The following is a 14,897-nucleotide window of genomic DNA, read 5'->3' as shown; positions in this document are numbered from 1 at the left end:
AGAGCAACCGAAATGATAAAGGGGATGGAACTCCTCTCGTATAAGGAAAGGCTAAAGAGATTAGAGCTATTCAAGTGACAGCTGAGGGGAGATATGATTAAGGTCTACAAAATCCTGAGTCGTAGAAGTGAATCAATTTTTCACTCTTTCAAAAAGTTCAAAGACTAGGGGACATTCACTGAGGTTACATGGAAATACTTTTAAAAAACAAATAGGAGGAAATATTTTTTCATTCAACGTATAGTTAAGCTCTGGAACTCTTTGCTGGAAGATGCAGTAACAGCGGTTAGCCTATCTGGGTTTAAAAAAAAAAAGGTTTGGACAAGTTCCTGGAGGAAAAGGCCATAGTCTGCTATTAGACATGGGGAATGTTGCTACTATTTGGGTTTCTGCCAGTTATTTGTGACCTGGATTGATCTAGATGGACCATTGGTCTGACCCAGTATGGCTATTCTTATGTTCCCATTCTACCTGTTCTACAAGCTACTGAAATGGGACACGTTCAGGTGCAGTAGGTATTTTTCTGTCCCCAGAGGGCACACAATTTAAGTCTGTCCCTGAAGCAATGGAGGAGTTAAGTTACTTGCCCGGGATCATGAGAAGCTGCAGTAGGAATTGTACCAGGCATTCCTGGCTCTCAGCCTGCTCTAACCATTAGGCTACTCCTCAGTTATAACAATCTGTCTTTGCACCGACTGTTTTCCTTAAGAAAATATTGACACACTTTGAGGACAATAAAAAAGAGTATGCAAATCCACACCAACAATATACTCTGGGGCTAATGTAGAAAGCTGCTGCAGCAGTGAGATTAACTTATGCAGTAGGCATCCATGCACAGTGTACTTTACATGTTAAAGAGGATATTAATAAATCTGTAGAAATGCAGAGAAGCCTCGTACATGCACGCTGATGTCTACAATGGCAGAAATTTACCTTCAGGTGTAAGGCAATATAGAAGTGTTAGAGAGAACCCCCTCCCACCCCCCAAACCCACTAACTCCTATAGTTCCTGCATCTGCCCCGATTTTTTTCTGGTAGTCTAAGGCCATTTCCCTCCCACCCGACACCACCCCTCCCAACCCCTTGCTCAGGTCTCATACTTTTAAATGAGGGAGAAGTGATGCTTATTCACTTCAGCTTCCAGCACCATCATCTTCACAATGGTGGTGCCAAGACCTGTGCAGTGAAACCTGGAATTTTTCCCTTACATGGCAGGCTGATCCTGCCTGGTGTGGGGCTGGGAACCTCCATTTTGAAGATGACGGCACCAGAGGGAGGAGCAAGTGGACATTGAGGTCAGGTGCCAGTAGCTCCAACACCCGAATAGTAAGGTGCACTGATTCCGAAGCCCTCTCCTGCGATGTGTTCTTGACCAGCCAATTGCCCAGACAGGGAAACACATACTCCCAATCTGCGTACAGTGGTGGAAATAAGTATTTGATCCCTTGCTGATTTTGTAAGTTTGCCCACTGACAAAGACATGAGCAGCCCATAATTGAAGGGTAGGTTATTGGTAACAGTGAGAGATAGCACATCACAAATTAAATCCGGAAAATCACATTGTGGAAAGTATATGAATTTATTTGCATTCTGCAGAGGGAAATAAGTATTTAATCCCTCTGGCAAACAAGACCTAATACTTGGTGGCAAAACCCTTGTTGGCAAGCACAGCGGTCAGACGTCTTCTGTAGTTGATGATGAGGTTTGCACACATGTCAGGAGGAATTTTGGTCCACTCCTCTTTGCAGATCATCTCTAAATCATTAAGAGTTCTGGGCTGTCGCTTGGCAACTCGCAGCTTCAGCTCCCTCCATAAGTTTTCAATGGGATTAAGGTCTGGCGACTGGCTAGGCCACTCCATGACCCTAATGTGCTTCTTCCTGAGCCACTCCTTTGTTGCCTTGGCTGTATGTTTTGGGTCATTGTCGTGCTGGAAGACCCAGCCACGACCCATTTTTAAGGCCCTGGTGGAGGGAAGGAGGTTGTCACTCAGAATTGTACGGTACATGGCCCCATCCATTCTCCCATTGATGCGGTGAAGTAGTCCTGTGCCCTTAGCAGAGAAACACCCCCAAAACATAACATTTCCACCTCCATGCTTGACAGTGGGGACGGTGTTCTTTGGGTCATAGGCAGCATTTCTCTTCCTCCAAACACGGCGAGTTGAGTTCATGCCAAAGAGCTCAATTTTTGTCTCATCTGACCACAGCACCTTCTCCCAATCACTCTCGGCATCATCCAGGTGTTCACTGGCAAACTTCAGACGGGCCGTCACATGTGCCTTCCGGAGCAGGGGGACCTTGCGGGCACTGCAGGATTGCAATCCGTTATGTCGTAATGTGTTACCAATGGTTTTCGTGGTGACAGTGGTCCCAGCTGCCTTGAGATCATTGACAAGTTCCCCCCTTGTAGTTGTAGGCTGATTTCTAACCTTCCTCATGATCAAGGATACCCCACGAGGTGAGATTTTGCGTGGAGCCCCAGATCTTTGTCAATTGACAGTCATTTTGTACTTCTTCCATTTTCTTACTATGGCACCAACAGTTGTCTCCTTCTCGCCCAGCGTCTTACTGATGGTTTTGTAGCCCATTCCAGCCTTGTGCAGGTGTATGATCTTGTCCCTGACATCCTTAGACAGCTCCTTGCTCTTGGCCATTTTGTAGAGGTTAGAGTCTGACTGATTCACTGAGTCTGTGGACAGGTGTCTTTCATACAGGTGACCATTGCCGACAGCTGTCTGTCATGCAGGTAACGAGTTGATTTGGAGCATCTACCTGGTCTGTAGGGGCCAGATCTCTTACTGGTTGGTGGGGGATCAAATACTTATTTCCCTCTGCAGAATGCAAATAAATTCATATACTTTCCACAATGTGATTTTCCGGATTTAATTTGTGATGTGCTATCTCTCACTGTTACCAATAACCTACCCTTCAATTATGGGCTGCTCATGTCTTTGTCAGTGGGCAAACTTACAAAATCAGCAAGGGATCAAATACTTATTTCCACCACTGTAAATACGTCGCTAGAGGCCATTAGCCGGACTAGCACCCGCATATACCTGCGCTTCATAATCAGCCGCCCGGAGCTCCAGAACGAAGAAGCATGCAGCAGATAAATGCAAGTAGCATGCTAACGTATGCTGGTGTGCTCTTTTTGTTCCTGCACTCCATGATTAATGTTACAGTGGATGAACAATGGCGCTCTACCTCTTAAAACCCTACGACAGCAGCCGGGCATCAGGATGCAACTCTCTGCTCGGGCTGTCACTGTGTGCCAGGGCTCCTGTGGACCCCCCCCCCCCCCACTCCCCAATGTGTACAGCTCCAGTAACTGCAAGCCCCCCCCCTCCCCTCCGGATACCAACACGGGGGGACTGGAGGTCCCCTAACACCCTCCCCTCCAACAGAAGATCTAGAGGTCACCAGATCTGCAGCCCACACCCTGGTCTAGCGGCGACTGCGAATCCTTCTCCCCAAACTCGTGGTACCTGGAATAGAGGAGGGATGTTATCCTAGTCCCTCCCTCCTACGAGTACCACCTCCAAAATGGTAGCACCCAGCCCTGCTCAGTGTATCCTGGAATGAGCTGGGCGGGGCTTCCATTCCATATAAATGAGTTTCTCCATTATATGGAATGGAAGCCCCCACCAGCACATCCCAGGATGCACTGGGCAGGGAAGAGTGCCGCCATTTTTGAGGCAGTGCTCATAGGAGGAGGGACAAGGATTCTGTCCCTCCTTCATTCAAGGTACCACAGGTTTTGTGGGGAGGAGTTTGCGGTTGCCACTAGACCACCAAGGTGTGGGTTAGAGATCTGGTGAACTCTAGCCCTTTCTTCTGTTGGAGGTCCACTGGACTTCCAGCCCCCGTGTTGGTGTCCAGGGGGCTGTGTGTGTGGGGGGGGGTGGGGGGGGAGACATGATCGCCAGGGCCATACCAATTGGGGAGAGGGGGTAGCCCCTTGGAATGTTGGACAGGTACAGGCTTTTCACAGCCTGGACCTGTCAATTAAGTGCACACTCAGGCACAATCCTCCCACACTTTCACCCATCGATCAATGCTAATAACATGCCTAAATTTGCATGTTATTAGCGTTGATCATTGGGGCATTAATTCCCCGTGCTGTTCCTGCACAATTTTTACAGCAGTTTTGGAACAGCGCAGGGAATTGATCATCTGGACATTGGTGAATACCCTGGGAGCTGACACGAGGCCAAATGGCAGAACACGGTGTCATTTCCCTATGCGGAATCCGAGATACTTCCTGTAACTAAGAAGTATCAAAATATGGGTATAAGCATCCTTTAAGTCCAGAGAGCATTGCCAATCATTTTCCTGAATCGTGGGAAAAGGGTGCCCAGGGAAATCGAACTTTTCTTTGACCAGGAATTTGTTCAGGGCCCTTAGGTCTCGGATGGGATGAAATCCCTCCGTCTTTTTGGCTCAAGGAAGTACCTGGAATAAAATCCCTTCCCTTCTTCCCTTGGTTCTATAGGTTTGACCGTATTGTCTTGTATAAGGGTAGAGATTTCCTCTACAAGTACCTGCTTGTGCCAAGAGCTGATGAACAATGCTCTCGGTGGGCAATTTGGTGACCTTTGATGCCAATGCAATGCGTAACTGAGACAAACTATTTGAAGAACCCACTGATTAGAGGTTAGAAGGAGTCACTTGTGATGGTAAAAATTCAGCCTCCCCCCTACCGGTAAGTTGCTGGGACAGTTACTGTGAGTGCAGCTATGATCTCCTGGAGCTAGTCAAAATCTCATCCCTTGCTTCGGACTGAGGAGCCTGCTGGGGCTTCTATGGGCGGGACTGGCAAGGCTGAGAATGCTTGGGCCTGAGGATTCTGGGCAGAGCGGGAAGGCAGCGGAAGCCTACGCCTTTAAGAGTAGTAAAGTCGCTTGCCTAGATCCACTTGAAAATCTCCATGAAGAAGAGACTGCAGCTGGAGCCGAGACAGGATTTGGATGGTTTCAGTATGTTTCTTAATGAGGTCAGCAACTTCTTGTACCTTATCGCCAAACAAATTGTCACCTCAGCAAGGAATGTCCTCCAACCTCTAGTGAACCACTAGTTCCAGGTCAGAGACATGTAGCCATGACAGCCAACATCCCCACATCCATGGCAGAGAGTCTGCATGCTATGACGAGAGATTAGTATGCACACCTGGCCAACTGGTGAACTTCTGTGGCCTGCTCCTGTGGGAGAGAATCCTAAAGACTGCTGCTTTTAGCTCCTAGCCACTACTCAATTGTCCCTTCCTTCCATTTCACCCATTACTTCCCTCACCCGTAACTGTCTTGTCTGTCTGTATTATTTAGATTGTAAGCTCTTTTGAGCAGGGACTGTCTCTTTGTGTCATGTGTTCAGTGCTGCGTTCGTCTGGTAGCGCTATACAAATGCTAATAATAATAATAATATACTGTGGACCAAAGATTGCAAGTAAAGGCTGGTGTAGAGCTGGTAGAACTGGATATGGGCAATGAGCATCGAGCCCTGAAAAGCGTTCTTCCCAAGCAAGTCTAGTGTCTGAGCCTCTCTACCTGGGGATGCCAAAGCATGAGTCCTGGACATCCTAGCTTGTTTGAGAGCACATTAGACAACCAGAGTGGCGAGGCAGTTGGGCCCTCTCGAATTGGGGAGCCTTCTGGATACTACTGCATATCCACCTTCTTAGGTGCAATCTGCACCATGAGGGGACATTCCCAGCTCTCGTCAGTGCATCCTTAAGGACAGGGTGCAGTGGTACTGCGTCTCTTTCAGAATTCAGAGTTCACAAAGTGTTTAAAAGTGGCTCTCTATTTCATATCCTTCTAGAATGCACTTTTGGAGATACAGCAGAAAGTTACTAACCAAATCAATATATCCAGAACCAAGAACAAACTGCATATATTTATGCTAAAGTGGGTTTACAGAGAAAAGGGCAGTAGGTAAACACCATATGGCCTATCTAGCCTGCCCATGCATAACTACTAAGCTCTAAAAATCCCTTTTCATACAAAGTCCCAGCCTCCTTCACTTCATAGTGTTTATTTTAGATGCTCCCTCCCTAGAAACACCTGTTGCTTGGATTGTGTATGTTTATACAAACACTTAGCATATATATTGCTGTCTCTGGGTTGGGCAGTCTGACGGCACACTGCAATATCTGAGCATCATGGATGTTTCTGAGAAGGAGGTGGAATATTTCCCCAATTACAGGTGCTTAACATAAGGCAGAAAAGATTAAATGTTTCCCCAAGAAAACCAGGAGTAAGGATATAAATTCACAAACCCCTGGATTTCTCCCAGCTTGTAAAATATTCATATTCACTCTGTATACACACATACATAATATGTACGAAGGAAGTCAGTTAGTGCTATACTTTCCTACTGGAGTCAAAGCCTGCCCCCTGGTGATCACAGGCTAGCTCTGCAGCACTGCCACAGATGCATGACACAATATTTTGATATACAGATTTTTAGCCGGTTCAGATATTGTAAATTTGAACATAAAAATTATCCAGAAGTGTTGTTCTGCATGAGCTTTCCAAGATCACAAAAGCCCCTCATTTAAATAGTTGATTATTTCTTTACAAGTATATCACTTACTTCCCTGCCCAATCTGGCTTTTATGCTTAAACCGTTTTTATTCAGGAACATATCCAACAACGAAAAATCAAATCTATACAAGATTTTCAATCAATTAAACTCCCCCACCCTCCCCCCTCTTTACAAAGTAACAATTTGCATTAAAAATCACCCCTCTTCCCCCTCCAACCCTACCACCCTGAACTTAAACACTAAGATGACCCGGTATCTGGACTCTCATGACCCCAGGTCATCTCCAACAGAGTAATCTCTATATAATAATTGGTCAATCTGCCTCCATGGATGGCTGGCTGGCTTTGTAACTGTATGCAAATGACGTATACGTAATCAGCTCGCCTCCAGCCTTCCCTTCCCTCGGTGTCCCGCCCTCGCGGAAAGAGGAAATTATGTCAGAGGAGGGCAGGACACAGAGAGAAGGAAAGGGAAGGCTGGCGGTGAGATGAGCCTGCCGCTTTCACTGATGTCGCATCGACTTTATGTAAAATAAATGTTTTAAAGGAACAGTGGCAGGAAGAAAAGGAGGGCTGTTGTGGAAGACGAGGGTGGGCAGGTGAGGGCTGGGGCAAGTCACCGGACATGGAGGGGAGGGAAGAATCGCTGGACATGGATGGCATGGGATGCGATGGGAGGGGAAAATTGTTGGACATGGAGGGGATAGGATGGGAGAGCAGAGCAGGGGAAGAATCAATGGACATGGAGGGGAGGGCAGGGGAGAGATGAGAAATCACTTAGACGAGAGCCTTCCTAAAGCCCGTTTCATTTTTGCAGAAACGGGTGTTTTTTTGCTTGTATCTAATATTCCCACCCCATCCTTCCCTAACCAAGCAGAGAACCCCTAAAATAACCCCCAATATGACAGTACCAACTTAGGAAGACCTCTGAAATCTATTCAGTACTGCATTTCTTGCTTTATGGGAGTTGCAAGTAGCAATTCCAGATAGAATGAAAGCCCTTCTGCCCTTAGGAGAATTCCTAACAGCCCTGGCCTCCCACAACATAAGGGTATGCAATCTATTTCTCCAATACCAAAAAGAGAGGGGGGGCTCCTCCTGCATCCAATGCTTAAGTATGCCCCTTCTTCCCCAATGCATAGGCTTTACTCAGTACCCAATCTGGCTTTTAATCTAGCTGTTCCTGAGATGACGGAGGGCAAAATGACTTGAGTGTAAATGGGATTTGAAAGTAGCCACTGAGCTACTCCTCCACAAAAACAGTTCAGAGCAGGGGCGTAGCCAGACACCCAATTTTGGGTGGGCCTGGGCCCAAGATGGGTGGGCAGAACTCCGCCTTGTCCCACAAGTAATTTGGTCTCTCTCTCTCTTGCCTGCATGCCATATGTTCTTCTCAAACATCTCCCTCCCCCGCATACCTTTTAAATAGCAGATTTTCACTGACGAGCAGCAACTAATACACACTGCTCATGTTGGCCCCACAGCCTTCCCTCTGATGCAACTTCCTGTTTCTGCATAAGCAGGAATACATCAGAGGGAAGGCTGCAGGGCTGGTGCAAACAGTATGTATCAGTCGCTGCTTATAGCAGGCAAAGATCTGCTATTTAAAAGGTAAGCAGGAGGGACAGTTGGGAGTTTTCGGCTGGTGGGGCTTGAGAATCCCTGCCAGCCACATTAGAGATGTGCTGCTATTGGGTGGGCCTGAACCCAAAGTGGACAGGCCTGGGCCCACCCGGGCCTACCCTTGGCTACGCCACTGGTTCAGAGAAGGTCTGCTAAAACAAGCCCTAAAAATGGCTTAAGGAACTCAGGTTAGATGAAAAACGAAATGCGCCGGTAGCAGAAAAGGACGATCGAACAGAAGCCTGATTACATCTGCCTACCAGGGTCATCTGGGCAGCCGTCGGATCATCCCCCTCCTCAGAGGGCAGGGTGACCTCATCTGTCAAATCCAAAGATTCTGAGGGAGCTCCCTGAGACAAAACCAGGCCATCTGTGTCACCCAGTTATGTTTTGGCAGGAAAGACTGAGAGGCTGCAGCAAGCAAAGTTTGCTGAGGAAGAGACAAGGCTGCCTGAAGAGAAGCTCCTGACTTCTTCAAAAGAAAAGGCATTAATAAAACAAAATCTGTGGAAAAAGGAACTGCAAGGGACTCCCCTGCTCCTTGTGCATCGCTTCCCTCCATCGGAGCCTGTGCCACAGAAGAACGCTGCGCCTCTTGTCTATCAACCGCCAAGTGCGGAGCGGGTCGCGCCTGAGAGGAAAAAATGGCGCCCGCCAACGCACGCTGCACTAACTGCCCCGAGAAAACCGCCGAAACTATCCCCTGCGCTACCAACTCACCGGACGCCTGAGGGGGAACCCCCATCGCACTGAACATCTGCTGCGGGCTGACAGTGGCAGGACTCACACTCCCCCGATGCTGCTCTCCGGTCTCCACACTGGGAGCAGCGCTTAGCCGCCTCAGAAGGCACTGACATGCTCCACAAACGCCTGCCCCCCAAACTGACTCGGCAGAACGTCTAGTTCCTCCGTATGATTAAACAAAAACAAAGTCTCTTACCTTTTTTTTTTTTTTTTTTTTTTTTTAGTCAGGAGAGAAAGGAAACACCCGATCAGGCCAACAGCCCCGGGCGACGGAGGAAAGGTAGGGGGAGACCAGGAGGGACCACAAGCTGCAAACAGCCACTCAACCCCTGTCTGTGCTAAACTAGGCCCAAAGGACACCAGTAGCCAGATCAAACCAGAGCTGCACAGAGATGTCCCTCCACCTGCTAGATAGAGAGAATACTGAGGTTCAGCCGGCTGCACAGGTCCACATATAGCAAACCTCGGAGGTTCTCTCTATCTCCACCTGCTGGTAGAGGGACACAACCCACAAGTCTCTGGATTGATCTGTGGGACGCCATGGAAGCAAGCAATTTGGTGGAGAGTGCTTACAAAATGCTGTATCAATGCACGCTATGTATGGACAAGGAAGTGAGCAGTGTTGGCGTGGCTATGGGACTCAAGGGACTTTTATTCATATTTGGTGGTCCTACCCAAGTGGTGGTTTGGATTTAGACTATTACGGGAGTCTGGGTAGCTAAGACTATAGCCAGCTGCTTGCTTCACATGGGACCCTCAGAGCTCCTGGTGCACAAGTGGCAGTTGACTCATTATATCTTTGCTGCAGGACCATCTGTAGTGCAGCTAAAGTGTTTTATGTTTATTTAATGTCTAAGCTTACTGCACTGCAAAGGATCAAGTTAGCTCAATTTCGTTGAATCTGGGGGGGACTATGTATCCTGGGTTGATTGTTCTGAGGCATAGCCTCGGGCTCTTTGCTATCCCAGGGCCATATCTTATACTGCTTGATTTAATCTCTACTCTTAGCTTGTCGATGGAGAAAGGTGGGGGGGGGGGGGGGGTGACTTGATATGTATGTCTTTCTAAGCTGTAGAGGGGGACTTGGGGGTTTTCTTTGCATTTTCAGTTCATTTATTAACAACATCTAATGGAAAAAAAAAACAATGGCTGAGGTCCTGGTGCCCCCCCCCCCCCCCCCCCCCGACAGCCCCCTGACCCCACCCCCCCCCCCTCTCCAACACGAGGGCACAGGGAGACCTCTAGGCCCCCTAACCCCACCCCGACAGAAAACGTAGCTCCTCAATGGGTGGCGGTAAGGGCTTCCCGTCGCATGGCCATGCGGTAAGAGTTCTCTTACCGCATGGCCATGTGTGCTGGGGTTTTTTTACCCTCTGCAGTAAAAAGGGCCCTGGCGCGTGGGAAAAACAGCCAGCGCAGGGCCCTTTTTCCTGCGTTCTCTTACCGCATGGCCATGTGTGCTGGGGGCTTTTTAACCTCTGCAGTGAAAAGGGCCCTGGCGCGTGGGAAAAACAGCCCCCGCTGCCAGCGCAGGGCCCTTTTTCCTGCAGCTTAGTAAAAGGGCCCCTGTGTGACCTATGACAGCTAATGAACGTAAATGTTCACACATATAACAGAGCTGAACCAGACAAGATTTTATAAGAATACAAGAAAATTTAAATTTTATTTTGGCTTCTGTTGGAACCCAGTGTAAATATATATATACAAAGGTGAGGTATGGTCATATTTCTTAAGTTAGGCAAACTGCAGTGTTTTGCACCCTTTTCATTAATTGCTTTGAACAGGCCAGAAAAACATATTATAGTAATCTAATTGTGATAAGATTCATGTTTGTATTAATAGTCTAAATTGCTCTAGTGTGAAAAACTTACATGTACTATGAAGCTCTCAAACAAAATGTTTTCCTAATCAAATTTGAGAGTCAAATGCTAACGTTTGATCAATAAATACTCCCAGAATCTTGACCGTTGAAGAGTTCATATTTATGTTGATTAATTGTAAATGTAAGTTCAGAATCTGGTTTCTCCACGGAGTGGAGTAGTGGCCTAGTGGTTAGGGTGGTGGACTTTGGTCCTGAGGAACTGAGTTCAATTCCCACTTCAGGCACAGGCAGCTCCTTGTGACTCTGGGCAAGTCACTTAACCCTCCATTGCCCCATGTAAGCCGCATTGAGCCTGCCATGAGTGGGAAAGCGTCGGGTACAAATGTAATAAAAATAAATAAAAGGAACTTTTGTTTAATTTTAATTTATGTCTTTAGCATCCCAAATAACCACAATTATAATCCCGGGGAGATGAAAGAGATCTAAGTCTTCCTGAGCAAAGGAGAGTTTCCCTATGACCTGCACACACTTCAAGACCGTTTCCAGGAGTCCTGCTCTGAGGCAGCCATCTTCTTGATTGCCCTGAAAGGGGGACGGACTTGAACAGCTGGTGGAGGCCTTCCAAACTAGATCTCCAACCCATGCTTCCTCACAAGTGATCCCCCCCCCCTTCTCTTCAACAACGACATGACAGATGATCGGTGCTTGTTCTTCCCCCAGAACAAGCACGTGGCGGAAAACTCAATGCTCTCCTTGGGAGATGGCTCCCTGTTACCCTGAGAGAGACTCTCAGGGAGGCTGGGCCCTTCTTTATCCTCTGCTTACCACTCTCCCACCAAGGAATTTAAAAAAAACAGACCACAGGACCCCGAGAACTCTCCACACCCCTCAGGCTCTCTTGGAGGGAAGATTCAGATGTTCTGGCAATCCTCAGCCTCCCTGAAAAACTGTGACAAGGCTAAGGGGGCACTGTGAGGGGCCTCTCTCCTGCTCCCTCTGACTGAAACCCACAGCTCAAGGGACTTCAGAGAGTTCCCACCTCCAGCTGTGCTCTCTTTGCTCAGCAGTTAAAATGGCTGTGATATCCACTAGCACATCAGTCATGATTTTGGCATGGACTAGAGCTTTATTATTTATTTACTAGTAAAAAAGCCCCGTTTCTGATGCAAATGAAACGGGGGCTAGCAAGGTTTTCTTCTGTGTGCATGTGGGAGTGTGTGTGTCCCTGCCCTCTGCCCTCTCTCCCTTCCCCTGTGCTGTCTGTCCCCTCCCCCCTCGGAGTCCAGTCCTTCAGTGTTAAGTTTCTTGCTGTGCTGTGTTTGTGTTACAGAAATAGTGAGGGCTTCTGCCCTCTCTCCCCTCCCCCCTCTGAGTCCTTCACTGTTACAGAGAGAGCGATTTGATTCCGTGCTTTGCTGTGTTTTTCTTCACTGTTTGTGTTACAGAGAGAGCGAGGGCGGGGCAGACATTCATGGGGAAACCGGATATCTCTCCCCCTTCACACTTCTGGCTGGAGGCTTCATTTAGAACGTTGGTGGTGCCTTTTATATATAGAGACTTGGTCCACTTGTATCCCACATTTTCCCAGCTTATGCGGACTCAATGTGGCTAACAAAGTTACAAGAAAATTACATAATACAACAGGAGAAAATTGTTCCAGTAATAGATTTACAAATAAGTACAGAGTTGCTAAAATAAGAGAATACGGAAGAGAAAACAGGAGCAACCAAGGAGAAGCTGACAGTACTACTACTTGACATTTCTAAAGTGCTACTAGGGTTACGCAGCGCTGTACAATTTAACATAGAAGGACAGTCCCTGTTCAAAGGAGCTTACAATCTAAAGGACAAATGTACAGTCAGTCAAATAGGGGCAGTCTAGATTTCCTGAAAGGTATAAAGGTTAGGTGCCGAAAGCAACATTGAAGAGGTGGGCTTTGAGCAAGGATTTGAAGATGGGTAGGGAGGGGGCTTGGCGTAAGGGCTCAGGAAGTTTATTCCAAGCATAGGGTGAGGCGAGGCAGAATGAGCAGAGCCTGGAGTTGGCGGTGGTGGAGAAGGGTACTGAGAGGAGGGATTTGTCCTGTGAGCGGAGGTTACAGGCGGGAACATAAGGGGAGATGAGGGTAGAGAGTTAAGGAGGGGCTGCAGATCGAGTACATTTGCAGGTTAGTAGGAGAAGCTTGAACTATATGCGGTACCTGATCGGAAGCCAGTGAAGTGACCTGAGGAGAGGGGTGATATGAGTATATCGGTTCAGGCGGAATATAAGACGTGCAGCAGAGTTCTGAACAGATTGAAGGGGGGATAGATGGCTAAGTGGGAGGCCAGTAAGGAGTAGGTTGCAGTAGTCAAGGCGAGAGGTAATGAGAGTGTGGACGAGAGTACGGGTAAAGACAGAGAGAGTATGGGTAAAGACAGAGAGAGACAGAGGGTAAAGAGCAGGTAAACTGCCAATACGGGAAAATAAAGGGGGGTTAAACAGCATTGCTGACATCGGGGTAGGCTTTAGTAAACAAATACGTTTTAAATAGTTTTTTTAAACTGGCCAAGCCAGTCAAGGGGCAGCATTCCAGCTCCACCGGCATGGAACATAAGAGTCCCCATCATGAGCAGGACAAGGGATTCTGCTGCTTTTTCACTTCCACATCCACCACGTTACCTCCTGTCGCAGGGCATGCCAGTACAACAACTCCCTCACTCACCAACGCCTCTGCTCTGTGATTGCCAAAGGTTCCTTAGCCTCCCCCCCTCTAGTTAGCAATGAGTTGTTTTTACAAACTTTATGCCTGCAGAGCCTGTAAAATAAATGATGGGAAAAAAAAAATCAGGCACAAGAAAGGGGGCGGGAGGATCTTTGAGAGGCTATAGACTGGACCCAAGGGAACCAGGTCAGGAACTAGAACATCTGCTGCCCCAGTCCAAACTGCAACCATCTGCTGGAAACAGAAAATACTGGCAAATTCCACAGCTGCATCATTCCTTATGCTGTTGCTAGAAAGTTCCAGATCTCTGCCTCCACCCGCTTGTAGGCTAGCCCAACCAACATGTCTGTACTGATCTAGCAGGATGAAAAGGAAATTTATATTTCTTGTTCTTTATTTTCAGATATGTGCTGTGTGGACTGTTGAAATCTTGTTTGTGTCTTTTCCAGATTATAATGCCATTGATATATACTTTCCATAGAATGCTTGAAAACAGATTTTTATAATGGATAAAAGAACTATACTGGCATGTTGACTGACTCGATAGAAAAAAATAGTGGGGTCAATAGAATACTGAGTGAAGTAGAACAGGAAGACATGAATCACTTGTTTAGTCTTTCCAAAAATACTAGGACTAGGGGGCATGCAATGAAGCTACTAAGTAGTAAATTTAAAAGAAAAATTGGAGAATATATTTCTTCACTCAACATGTAATTAACCTCTGGAATTCATTGCCAGAGAATGTGGTAAAAGCAGTTAGCTTAGCAGGGTTTAAAAAAGGTTTGGATAATTTCCTGAAAGAAACGTTCAAAAGCCATTATTAAGATGGTCTTGGGAAAATCCACTGCTTATTTCTAGGATATCCAGCATAAAATCTGTTTTACTATTTTGGGATCTTGCCAGGTACCTGTGACCTGGATTGGCCACTGTTAGAAACAGGATACTAGGCTTGATGGACCTTCAGTCTTGTCCCAGTATGGCAACGCTTATGTTCTTATGTAGCATTTAACTTCATACAAGAAAAGGGTTAGCCACTTGCAATCAACATGTCAAACATGGAAATGACCAAGTTTGGGTGTAACCTTTACCAGCATTTGTCTTTTAGAGTTCTCATTATGAATAATGTTTCACTTGTGACACCATACCGAGCCATCCCGCAGCAGGTGCTTATACCCTGGTAAGACCGTTTCTCTGTGCACAGCCCCACCCCATCACATACCTATGAAAGATGTACATACCCGCATGGTAGTTCCTGTTTCCAATAGTCTCAGGGGTTGTGCCCTTGAACATCTGGAAAAAATAAAACATATATTACCTGGAATTATCTGCACTACTTTCTTTACTAAACCTAACTGTACAGGAAGATATGTAGAATGATCATTAAAGAAGTCCCTCCTACTCAGGGAAATGGAAGCACAGATACTTAGCACGTGTTTCAGGGTTAAGGAGGAGAACTGGAA

The 14,897-nt window shown here is 47.0% G+C and overlaps 1 protein-coding gene across 1 annotated transcript in view; it reads right to left on the bottom strand.

Moving 5' to 3' along the window:
* Window positions 1-14,897, bottom strand: part of LOC115472885 (V-type proton ATPase 21 kDa proteolipid subunit) — a 44,418-nt gene that overhangs the window by 16,357 nt on the left and 13,164 nt on the right. The window contains exon 4 of the mRNA XM_030207373.1: window positions 14,676-14,727. Within this exon, the coding sequence (XP_030063233.1) occupies window positions 14,676-14,727 (52 nt within the window). The remainder of the gene's footprint in view (window positions 1-14,675; window positions 14,728-14,897) is intronic.

The sequence above is a fragment of the Microcaecilia unicolor genome, chromosome 6 (genome assembly GCF_901765095.1).
Source record: "Microcaecilia unicolor chromosome 6, aMicUni1.1, whole genome shotgun sequence".
Taxonomy (NCBI): Eukaryota; Metazoa; Chordata; class Amphibia; order Gymnophiona; family Siphonopidae; genus Microcaecilia; species Microcaecilia unicolor.
The sequence above is the reverse complement of the archived record's forward strand: the minus strand, read 5'-3'. Positions and strand labels throughout refer to the sequence as shown.